Source organism: Triplophysa dalaica, chromosome 4 (assembly GCF_015846415.1).
Source record: "Triplophysa dalaica isolate WHDGS20190420 chromosome 4, ASM1584641v1, whole genome shotgun sequence".
Classification (NCBI taxonomy): domain Eukaryota; kingdom Metazoa; phylum Chordata; class Actinopteri; order Cypriniformes; family Nemacheilidae; genus Triplophysa; species Triplophysa dalaica.
In genome coordinates, this window is record NC_079545.1 from 15,813,369 (window position 1) to 15,824,442 (window position 11,074).

The 11,074-nt window shown below is 36.4% G+C and overlaps 2 protein-coding genes across 5 annotated transcripts; one reads left to right on the top strand and one right to left on the bottom strand.

The window, feature by feature from the left end:
- Positions 1-220: 220 nt before the first annotated feature.
- apooa (apolipoprotein O, a) lies at positions 221-7,717 on the bottom strand. Of its 2 annotated transcripts, XM_056746385.1 has the most exons (10): positions 7,565-7,717; positions 6,129-6,233; positions 5,749-5,868; positions 4,607-4,639; positions 3,417-3,471; positions 2,485-2,580; positions 2,184-2,275; positions 1,370-1,459; positions 1,246-1,291; positions 221-424 (listed from the first exon to the last, which is right to left on the bottom strand). In XM_056746385.1, exons 1-9 carry the CDS (start codon positions 7,637-7,639, stop codon positions 1,247-1,249), a joined length of 711 nt encoding a protein of 236 aa, XP_056602363.1. In that variant the 5' UTR covers positions 7,640-7,717; the 3' UTR covers positions 221-424; position 1,246. The 2 variants fall into 2 exon arrangements, with proteins under 2 accessions (XP_056602363.1, XP_056602364.1); XM_056746386.1 differs by lacking the exon at positions 4,607-4,639.
- A 90-nt stretch (positions 7,718-7,807) lies between these two features.
- c4hxorf58 (chromosome 4 CXorf58 homolog) lies at positions 7,808-11,002 on the top strand. 3 transcript variants are annotated; one of them, XM_056746384.1, is made up of 8 exons: positions 7,808-7,893; positions 8,495-8,590; positions 9,053-9,147; positions 9,379-9,484; positions 9,564-9,695; positions 9,773-9,981; positions 10,138-10,228; positions 10,592-11,002. In XM_056746384.1, exons 2-8 carry the CDS (start codon positions 8,495-8,497, stop codon positions 10,826-10,828), a joined length of 966 nt encoding a protein of 321 aa, XP_056602362.1. In that variant the 5' UTR covers positions 7,808-7,893; the 3' UTR covers positions 10,829-11,002. The 3 variants fall into 3 exon arrangements, with proteins under 3 accessions (XP_056602362.1, XP_056602361.1, XP_056602360.1); XM_056746383.1 differs by lacking the exon at positions 7,808-7,893 and adding an exon at positions 7,932-8,392; XM_056746382.1 differs by lacking the exon at positions 7,808-7,893 and having other exon boundaries at positions 7,932-8,590.
- The last annotated feature ends 72 nt before the right edge of the window (positions 11,003-11,074 follow it).

Below are 11,074 nucleotides of genomic sequence, written 5' to 3' on the forward strand. Positions count from 1 at the left end.
TTAGGCACACATTTGAAATGTCTGCATCACGTAGGCTACTTTGCCCCAAATAGGCTACCTCTAAATTTGAAAGTAGCTCAGAGGTTCTCAAACTCCCACAGTTACAGTTTTTATGCAAAGGAACAGGAAGTTCTGAACGATCAGACACAACACGCCAACCTGATAAAGTCAACTTTCATTTCTGACCTTCAGCACCATTACATTTCTTAACATTCAGAAATCAAACCACAAGATCACATTTATTTAAGTGCTTTTATAATACAATCGCAGTAGTCTAAAACATTCACACCAATAACTCTTCTATGATGACTCACAGATGAAAGAGGAAGCAGGTTGTGCAAAAACATGACATGGGAGATCCTGTATTTGCAATGCAACAACAAACCCTCACACTGTCACCGAATCATCCGGAAGAAGCAAGAACCTGCAAACAAGAAGACGACAGTTTATCTCTCTCAAACAAAAAAGTCCAACGAAAGTGTTACTTTAAATGACACTAAAAATGTAGAATGTGACTGGGTTAGATATATAAAAAATACCAAAGCAATTGTGAAGATTTTAAAAGAAGGAAAGCACTATATCACACTGCCCAAAGCAGACCACTTTTCAAACAGAAGTTTGTGAGAATTTATGTGATAAACAAATACTGTATACTTCTTAAATCTGAATGAACTACACTTGATATTTGGTTAACTAATAAAATACATTTTAGGAGTGTAATGAATGATACATTCAGCTCAGAATGTGAAAAAATACACTATGCTGGGTTCACAAAGCGATAGTATCACAATATTTATATATATAAATATATATATGTTTATATGCTATATGTTATAAATAACAATAGTTAAATTGTGACATTTTTGTTGCACATAAAGCTTGTTACAGAACTGACAATATTTAAGGTTTAACTGAATGTTTGTATGTGAATTATTAAAAACTGAAAGGGTCTCTCTCTGAAAACTATAAAATTTAATTTTAATATCACATTAAAACTATGGGAATTAGGAACACACAGGTCACGTGTTGGTAGCTAAACCAACAGGATTAAAAAGACGTCTATTATTATAAAAAATAAATTTGCAATAAATCACATATTGTTAATCATCTGTATTGCAATATATCATACAAATATTGCACATAATCAGAATATAAAAAAGTGTTTCCAATCACTAATGTGTATGTTAAAATCATTATGGGTGGATAAGGATGGATAAGGATGTCGAGTTCTGTGCTTTTTTGTACCTTAAGCTTTGGTGTCTCCACTAGAATTCTTTTCGGCTAGACCGGCCTATTAAAACACACAACAACATGACACAAAACCATCTGCACATAGGAGAAAGTTTGGAAAAGTGGAGAAAAAACTGACCTTCTGTTGAACTCTGGGCTTATCTTTTAACAAGTTCTCCACAGCTACAAATGCCTGCAGGGCCCAGTCATACATAGTGTCCCCTGTTCCCTGTTGAGGGAAGGTTCTTAAGATCATTAATAGATAATTGTAGCAGAATTTCTAATTTACACACTTAGCTTTGAAAGTCACGACCGTATTGGACCTAATGCAATAAATAAACAAGCAACCCTTTGACACCGTTGTGAATTTGAAGGGACCTAAATTTATAACTGAAAAAAAAATAATTAAAGTGTGAAAACTATAGTTCTATCTGCTTATTTTTGGGTTGTTCTATGATTTAATCAGTGACCCCCGCTGGCTTTTCAGGACGTGTCTGTCAGCATATCAGACAGAGGATAGAGAGACGCAGCAATAAATGGTTTTCCAGAGACTGATTTTCATTAAACCTCTAAAAGTGATTATTTTCGCAATGATGTGTTGAAACCTTTAATCACCCGGTACACATGATGGTAAAAGATAACAGGAGGGGTGCGGACTGCTTTCCACTGTCCATACAGGTCATAATCAATATGGACACACTTGTAATAATAAAACCCCTGTGTTTGTGCACTTTACAGCGTGAGCTTCGGTCCCTGGGAGACATCAGGAATGCGTTTCATCTGCTGTTTTTCACTGGGCTGATGTTGTGGAACATAATGGAAGCCTCACCCTTCCTGTCAATCACACTGAAGCTTGTCTCAGCGGGAGCGAAGGGTTGACACGCTGTCCTACACCATGACATCTAACACTAACCGTTACAAATAAAACCCAGGTGAAATGAATACAGGCGCACCTTTGCCATAGTTACAGCTTCTTTTGGATAGTAAAGAGACGCCGCCACGGCCATGAGTCCGCTGGGGTAGACAAGTTTCTTCAGCCTGGACCCTGAAGAGCATCATAAACAAACCTCAAAATCAGCCGCTAATAATACAATGTGATAATGTGAATTGGATGAAGACACGCTAACTCTCTGAGCTTCAAAACTCATGTCGACAAAAGTGCCTTAGATAGATTGTTTGGGTGTGAATGGCTGCGATCTCAGGCCTCCGCTGCTTGAAGCTATGCCCAAAAGCCGGATTTAAACATTACACTACCTCTTCCAAGGAAAAGTCCAATGATCCCAGCGAAGCCAATGACCCCCGCTCTTGGGTAAAACTCAGGTGGAGGGTTCTTCAGGTAGGCATAGTTATCTGAATCAAAGCATAAGAGTCACTTCATTTAACAAACACTGTACTATACTTAAAGAAACAGTTCACCCAAAAATTGAAATTCTATCAAAGTTTACTCTCCCTCCAGTTGTTCCAAATCTGTATTTATTTGTTCTAAAGACCCAAAGAAAGATATTTGGAAGAATGCTTGTAACCAAACAGTTCTTGGCCACCATTGACTACCTTTGTAGGAATTATTATACATTTCTTTGTTCTGTTGAACACAAAAGAAGATATTTTCAAGAATGTAGTAAAGCAGACAGTTCTGAGGGCACTTTTGACTACCTTTGTTTATTCTTCCTACAGTATACTATGATAGTTAATGGGGTCCAAGAACTGTTTGGTTACAAGCATTCTTACAAATACAGAACAAGGACAATTATACAGATTTGGAACACTCAAGGGTGGGTAAATGATGACAGAATTTTCATTTTTGGGAAAACTGTCCATTTAAGCTTAAATGAGCTAATATATTTGATACCGTTTTTACAGCGTTTATGCCATGGTCTACTCTGTTTAAATACTTGATTTTGATTGGCTGTAAAGTGTGCATTAAAACCATTTAATGCACATGTAATTCAAGCCACTAACAAAAATAACTGTAATTTTCACCTGTTTGATCAAAAATGTATCATTAAACATCAATGACAGCTTTTTACTTGGCAAATGACCATGTTATAACCGGGATAATCCACATTAAAGGATTTTCATGGATTTAGTGGAGGAAACAATCCTCCAATTCATGTCAGATGGTTCGGCTAGCCGTGGATTATGCCTCACGTAAAGCATGTTTCCTTTATATGTGTGTGTTCACTTACTTTGTCCAAACTGTACAGTACTGTCCAACCTGAGTTTCACTGCTCCATAGACACCCTTGGGTTCCAATGCAAACACAAGAAATAAAAATTCCAGTTTATAGAAACACATATCTACATGCTTAAATAAAACAATAGATAAATGCTAAAGCTTAAGCAATAGACACAAACTGACCTTAAAGGAACATTACAGAAAAACTCTGTCGTTCTGAAAGTAATTGTTCACTCAAAATGAAAATGCAATTTATTTACTGGTCATTTCCGAACTCTTTCTTCCAAGGAATTAATGCGATTTTGAATACATTGAATACCATAAACCTGGCAGATTTTTCTCACTGTATGATTTTGTTTGTACTTAAACTCATGTTCTTTTAAATATATCAAAGAAAATGCAAAATAATACGAGTTTGGAACTGACACAAAGCAAAGTAAGGGTATTTCTTTCATTTTTTGAAATTCAACATCTTCCCAGTGCAAAGGTTTATTGGTTGAAATCTAGGTTAACAGTCTCTAGGTTTATAGCTTTTTAAGATTTTGATACTTTACAAAAGTTCACCTTGAACAATCTTTATATCAACAGCTATAAATGCATAATGAATGAATGATAGAGATAAGATAAAACAAAAGCTAAGGAGAAATGTTCAGCCTCTGTAATTTAATGTATTACTGCAGAAGCATCTTGCAATGTCCATATTTCAATACAAATATGCGTAAAAACAATAAAACCATTCCCCACATCTGGGTCTGTAAGTGATGCAGGATTTTTACCAAAGGCTGTTCTGCTTTTCATCGTACTCTGCTCGTGTGTGCGGAAGTTAAATTCAGCTAGACAATGAGGTCACAGCGACAGCGGACAACATATCAAACCTCCTATCAGCTGAGATCTGCAATGTTCTCATATCACATTTCATCAGATCATTCCTCTACTTTTGTTTCATTTTCAATACTCAGTATCATCTTTCAGATTCACCTGTGAACATCACACAATACAACTGATAGCAGCTGGAGAGTTGCACTACCAAATCTTTTAAAGAAATGAAGTGACTGTGTATTATCCACCTTAACAACAATGAGAAATAATAATGTAGAGGCACACTAATCAATTCCAGAAAGCCTGTAGAGTTGAATGAAAATTAGGAGGTGCGCCGGCTTTCTTTCTGTACTGTATGTCTGATGTCTGTGCTCATCTGTACCTGAACTTTCTGTCTGGCTGAGCCGGCTGTTTGCTGAACACGACCCAGAACCCCAGCGACCAGACGGCCAAATCAGAACCGAAATGAAGAGGAACCAAATCATGAATGTCAAATGATTCTTATTCATTATGTGAGGAATGATGAATGAAAGAGCTACAGTCCATTTACTATGAGCTTCTGTTATTTACTAACTAAAAATACCAAAATCTATCGAATCAAAAAAGAATGGAAAGGAATTATATTTTAATGTAATATTTTACAGACTGCAGCTCTGACAAAGATCCCACATAATGAAATGAAATAAAAAGAGATAATCAAGGGATTAGTAATGGAGTACATTTTAAGGCAATTAGGTTAGATACATTAATTCATCCACACAATTACTCAAATATTTTTTTAACAACATTATTTAATACCAAATTAAAGAAATTATTGGTTTGTATAAGAAAGTGTTGAGAATGAATTTTGGGTGTAAATCAGAGAGAATGGATTTGCCCTTTTCACAATGACATAACTGAACTTCCGCCTTTTTGCAAAGCAGTGTATCATAACATCGGTCTTGTCAGCGACAACAAGGAAAAGAAGAAGAAGAAGATCTTCCGTTTTGCCGTCGTGCTGGAATTTAAGAACAGTGAAAAAAAACCTGACAGATCATGTATTCAAGTACTTATCCTAGCATCTTCGCGTACACAAAAAGAAAACAAAACACATACCTTCATAATCAAACAGGTACTGTTCAACAAAGAATTTGTATCCTTTATCTAGCTTTGATCTTTCGTAAGCAAAAATTTGTCTGCAAGATGTTGTACATCACCTAGCTGTATTTGTGGCAGCTGTGCAAGTGACTTGGTTAAGTCCATTCTGAGGCGCTAGCGGAAGTAACGCTACATTGCTTCGTGGCAGAACGGAAGATGCGTGACGTCATGTGAAAAGGGCCTAATTTGTTCTGGTTAGAAATGTCATGCAGACCAGATGCATTAGCCAGCACAAACATGCAATGCATTATGTGTTGTAATAAAAAAACTCTTTTAGGATGATAAAGACCCCTCCACTGCTCATCGGGTTCTGATCTACCTTTCTGGTATTATTCTATGATAATGATCAGCTGTTATCAATACAGGGTCTAGTCTGACAGTTTTTACCTGGCACAAGGCTGTATAAGGCTCTGCCAGTTTTCTTAATGTGGCGACACGTTCTTCCACCTGCCCTCTCTCAGGCTCCACATATCTGAACCTCTCCTGCGGTGTCGTGTAGAGAGACAACTGCAAAAGCGATGTTTTTGAGAAAAACATAACGGTTACACTGCAATACGAAAATAATGAAATAAATATAGATATTGGTCTAGATTTCAGATTAAAATTTATAGGATTGCAAAACATCCCATCCATCTTAACGTTTTACTTCTGGTTTGTTTATATTCTTACAACAAAACTGGCTTAGTTGTCCATTTAAAAATGTTAAGATCTAAATAGTTAAAAAATTGTTGGTTAGATTATGTGTTTTTGGGGGGGGTTTACTGTACCTCGTCCACACTCAGAGCTGTGCTGGGTTTATCATCACTGCTGCCGGCCAGGAAAGAGGCCGATAACATTCCCAGAGCCCCCGAGACTCCAGCTACCCCTCCCACCTATAAAAACATCCACAACATCACCATGAAAAGAAAGGACATAAATAAACCAGTCAGATGGAATTTACTGATCCAAAACCCCTTATAGGTCAAGCTGAAACACTGCACAACTTCACAATGGTGTCTTTATGCGGGCTAGGTAGTTTGTATTGAGTGTCAACACATGCTGTATGTTTCTTATTCTTTCTTATTTTACACACACACACAAACACACACACACACGTTGACATAAAGTACCCACACAGAGTTGTTTTGAGAACATTCAAAGTCTCACTACCTTGTTTTTTAACACTTTTCAGTGAAACCCAAACTATTTTTTTATTTTATTTTTTAGTAAAAGTGTGGTGATTACGTTTTTTATACTTTAATATTACCATTACTAAAAATACTGTAGTTACTAAAGTAACTGTGGTAAACCCACTGTTTATTTTTCGAAGAGCAGAAGCACATGCAGGTCAAACTTTTATCGTGCATTTACATTTACGTATTTGGTAGACGCTTTTATCCAAAGCAATTTACATTGCAGTAACCTATACATCTATACTTAGGTATGTGCAATGCCCTGGGATGGAACCCACAACCTTGCTCTTACCACTGAGCTACAGGAAAGCTTATTGTGGCCAATGCATGGGTAATCCATATCCTTTGTGTTTTTTGCTCTCGGTTTTACTATTTTAGAAAATATTCGTTATGAAGTCAGACAGAGCTGATCAATCAAATCTTTAATCCAACATATTTCTAGAACATTTGGTTCTCCTTAAAGTGTTTTGTCTCTTTCTAGCGGACACATGTGGTGCTACAGCTGTCAATCGACAAACATGGATGTCAAATATATTTTCCTTATTTTTGAAGATAACATTTACCAGAACACTTTAAAAAAGATCACTGTTTAAATAAAAAGGTTTGCAGCTGAAGTTAAATAGTCTCATGACAGACAGTACGTCGAAAATGCCGTTCCTTGATATAATTAAAGTAAAAGTGTCGTGAAATCGCTTATGTTCCACAAGAGGTATAAAAGTTTGACTTTACCAATAACGTGAATCACATGTTTGATATATATATAATTGGAGCATAGAGGCATATTTAAAACACATAATAAGTTCACAGGGTCTTTTATCTTATCCGGTGTCCTTGTATTTCCTGTCCTAAGATGATCTCTTCAAGTTCCAAAATAAATTCCCATTATTATAATCACGCAAAGTCGATTGAACTCATTGTAAATGTGTATCGAGTAATGAAAAGCGCACGCATAAAACAAAATCCAGCGTATTAAGCAGGACGACCCAAAACAAGGGTAAGATTGACAGATCAGCCAAGTTTTTAATGCTCACCTTGTACATGGTCCGATAGTCTTCTTCACCGCTAAGATGCGTGAGCCGCGAGCACACCATCACTATTACCACCATCTAGTGTTCATGAAGCGCATTACAACAAAGATTACAGTTATTAACAAGACGGTGCAGTTTTATTACTCTAAATTGGGAATGTGGAACCTTCTGGCAAAAGAGGTTCTTCCAAGCCGGAAAAGAACCAATCCTCAATCGCTAAAGACTTACGATTGTTTAGGGAGGGGTTCTCTACTGAATATTGAGAAGCGCTTGTCAACATCTGCGCGTTACAACAACCTGGATGTAAACAACCTGTGTTGCCACAATTTTAGGTAAATAAACAAATTGCATGTACGATCGATCTAAGTTTTAATTTTTGTCAGAAATATGATGTTATATTGTAACCTGCGAGTTTGAAGATATAGTTTCTTCCTATTTTATTAGATAGGAAGTGGTCTTGTATGAGTGAGACAACTGTCTGAAGACGCTACATATGTCTTCCGAGTGCGGAGACTTTTCTAAAAAAGTACTTCTTTGATTGTAGTCGGATTGCGTATATACCGTCATCTAGTGTTCATGAACAGCATTTGCACTCTAAATATTTTTTGACTAATCGGACGTTTAAATTATATTAATCATTTTTAGACGATTATGTCATTATACGTCTTGTTTGATTGGATAGCTTTTTAAACATCGTTATGTTAGTTGTATTATCAAGTCATTTTGTTAAAAATTCGTTCATTGGTTCCTTAGCAACCAAGACGAACAAAGTTTTGGACAACAAACGTCAAAGGCAGTTTGAGCATGTAATCTAAAATATCAAGGAGAAATGTATGTAAACGTGTAAAAATATCGCCGTTTTAAATTCATTTAGAACTAAACTTAAATATAGAACCTTAACAAATGATTTTAATTCGCTCATTTCAAATGGAGATGTATGAGATTTCTGCCAAAAGAATTCAGGCATACTGGAGATCACATAGAAACAGAAGACTCTTCAAACTCCTTGTGAATACAGTACGCTCAGCAGTAAGTTCTTGCCTGGACACCTTCTTACATCAGACAACAATCTTCCAAACATCCAAAAGTGACATCGTCAATGCAAGACTAATAAGCCTACTTTATTCAACATTTATACTCTTACAAAGCTTCTTATAATGTTTTTATTCATATAATCTTTTGTGGGAATCTGAACGAGGTTCTTTAAATTTAATGAAGATTCAACATGCTTTATAACGTGCAAAAGGTTCTTTATGGTTGAAAAAGGTTATTCAGGCTTTTTAAAAGTAAGAAAGAAATGTTTCTTTTAACAACATATGACTAAATTGTTCTTTTAGCAAAAAATGCCCTTAAGTGCTTCACTGTGAAGAACCCTTTTATCACTTTTTGACACAAGTATGTTAAATTATACTGCACGCATATATTTACTAGATTTAAAATCTTCAAGTCATCATTTGTTTTGCAGTTATTTACATGGTTTGTGTGTTTCAGGAGGGGTGTCTTACACCAGCCACCCTGCGTCAGCTGAGCCCGAGAGAAGCCGAGCTTCTGAAAGACCCCAGTCTTAAATACAGGCTCAGATTCAGGCAGGAGGACTTTAAACTTGTGTTCAGATTGACATTTACTTCAAATATAAATTCATGTGTAAACAACAGTTTACACATGAGGTGTAAACCTCAACTGATGGTTAGGCTAAATAAAATCCAGGACCACAAACTTTGTCACATTGTCCCTCTCCATTTATCATAAATATATGTAGGCCCATTAGTGATGGACTGGTTGACAAACACGTTAAGTTGTTTTTCTAATATGCTCAGGTTTGCAGGACCTCATTTTCCACCTTCTTTGGTGTTCAAGATTTTCCACATTGGTGTTGGAGGATATTATCTCTCTGGCAAAAAACTCTTCACTCCCTCCAACCAGGTACAAGTTTGAATCAGCGCAATGTTAAAAAATGTTTACATTGGAGGCGAAATAATAAAATGCTGTGCATTTTAAACAGGCCACAGCAGACACGGGCAGAATGATGGGAGCTAGAACATTCATGGATTTCATCTCAGTGGACGAGATTCAAAGGCAGAGCGGAGCCATTACTGAAGTACAAGATGTCATCAGTGTGAAAGACTTTATGCAGGTTTTTCAATATAATGATATTTTGTAAATATATTGTGATCCGATTGTGTTGTTTATTCATCCTTTACGCCCTCTCAGTATTCAAGCCACCTGGATGAGCTTCCCGCTTGTCTAGGCGGTCGGGAAAACAGCTGGAGGTTTCTGTCTCAAGAGGTCTTGTTACGGAATATTACCAGGGAGAATATCAAATCAGAAACGACAGGTTCTGTTGCAGCACATCTAAAGAAAGGGCGGTCGTGGGGACAACTCACCTTCTCTCATTTCTCCAGACAGCAGCTCTCTCAGAGGTTCGCACTTACCTTTAACTTTACGGAAATTATAATGAGACAGTGTTTCCAATTTTTATAAAACCGGTAAGTGTCCAGCAGATTCAGAAAATTCTTTCTCACATTCTGTAGAGATGTTTTTACCCATATCATCACAGAGACTTTCTCATATTCTAGATCTTTGCCAGTGTCCTCACGGCGCTCTGCTCGAGTTAAGAGCTCTGCAGCTCGCAGGAGGCGCCTCTACATCGCGAGCGAGGCAGAGAGAGTACGTTCAATTCTCATACTTTCATTATTTTCATATAGATGTAGTTTTTGAATAAATGGAAACATAATGTCCAAGATTCTCTTATCACTTCCAACATCAGCTACCAATAAAACGCATGCTGAGTCCTTTAACTTTTTAAGCAAGATGTATATGATTGTATAAGTGTATCAGCCTTTATTTGAAAAAGGTCTTGTAACCCTTTAAATCATATGAGCTCCTAAAATAGCATCATTAAATTAAAATCATCATATTAAAAACATATTCTAAAGTTTACAGGATGCACAAAGACAGAATCAAGCAATGAATAAAATAATAATGTTTTATTTGAATTTATTGGTGGTTCAAAACATGCCTGCTCTCCAGAATCAGGTCTTAGAAGAAGAGAGGCATTTGGACAACATTCATAACAATAACACGGATAAACAGAAGAGCACTGCTAAGAAATACGACATCAAGATTGTTCTTCCATCAGTTGAGACTGAAGATTATGATGACAGCTCATCTGAGTCTGAATGGGAGGAAGAGGCTGAAAAACTCTGTAACTGGTCGAAACAACTGAACTTAGATGATATTGATGCTCTTGAATGTGTAGATGGATAAAAGTTGTTTGATTTTCAACATCGATGCTTGGCTCTCTGATGCTTAAAGAAATATTTGTAACACATCTGCAATAAGACTGAAACCCTTATTTTTTGTATGTTGTAATCACGCAAGACAACATTATGACATTTGTCAGTTCATCACAGATTAAATTTGCTAAGATTTTGTCTTCTATTTTAAGAATGTTATTTGGATTTGTCAATTTTGAAAGTTAATACGAAAGTATTTCCTATGTAATCTTATTTC

Coding starts and splice junctions, on each gene's coding strand:
- apooa (XM_056746385.1), bottom strand. CDS start 7,639: ATGGTGGTAATAGTGATGGTGTGCTCGCGGCTCACGCATCTTAGCGGT. Junction 5,869..6,128: donor CAGCTCTGAGTGTGGACGAG/GTACAGTAAACC, acceptor TCGCTTTTGCAG/TTGTCTCTCTACACGACACC. Junction 4,640..5,748: donor CTTATACAGCCTTGTGCCAG/GTAAAAACTGTC, acceptor GGTCGTGTTCAG/CAAACAGCCGGCTCAGCCAG.
- c4hxorf58 (XM_056746382.1), top strand. CDS start 8,465: ATGATTTTAATTCGCTCATTTCAAATGGAGATGTATGAGATTTCTGCC. Junction 9,696..9,772: donor GTGTGAAAGACTTTATGCAG/GTTTTTCAATAT, acceptor ACGCCCTCTCAG/TATTCAAGCCACCTGGATGA. Junction 9,982..10,137: donor AGACAGCAGCTCTCTCAGAG/GTTCGCACTTAC, acceptor CTCATATTCTAG/ATCTTTGCCAGTGTCCTCAC.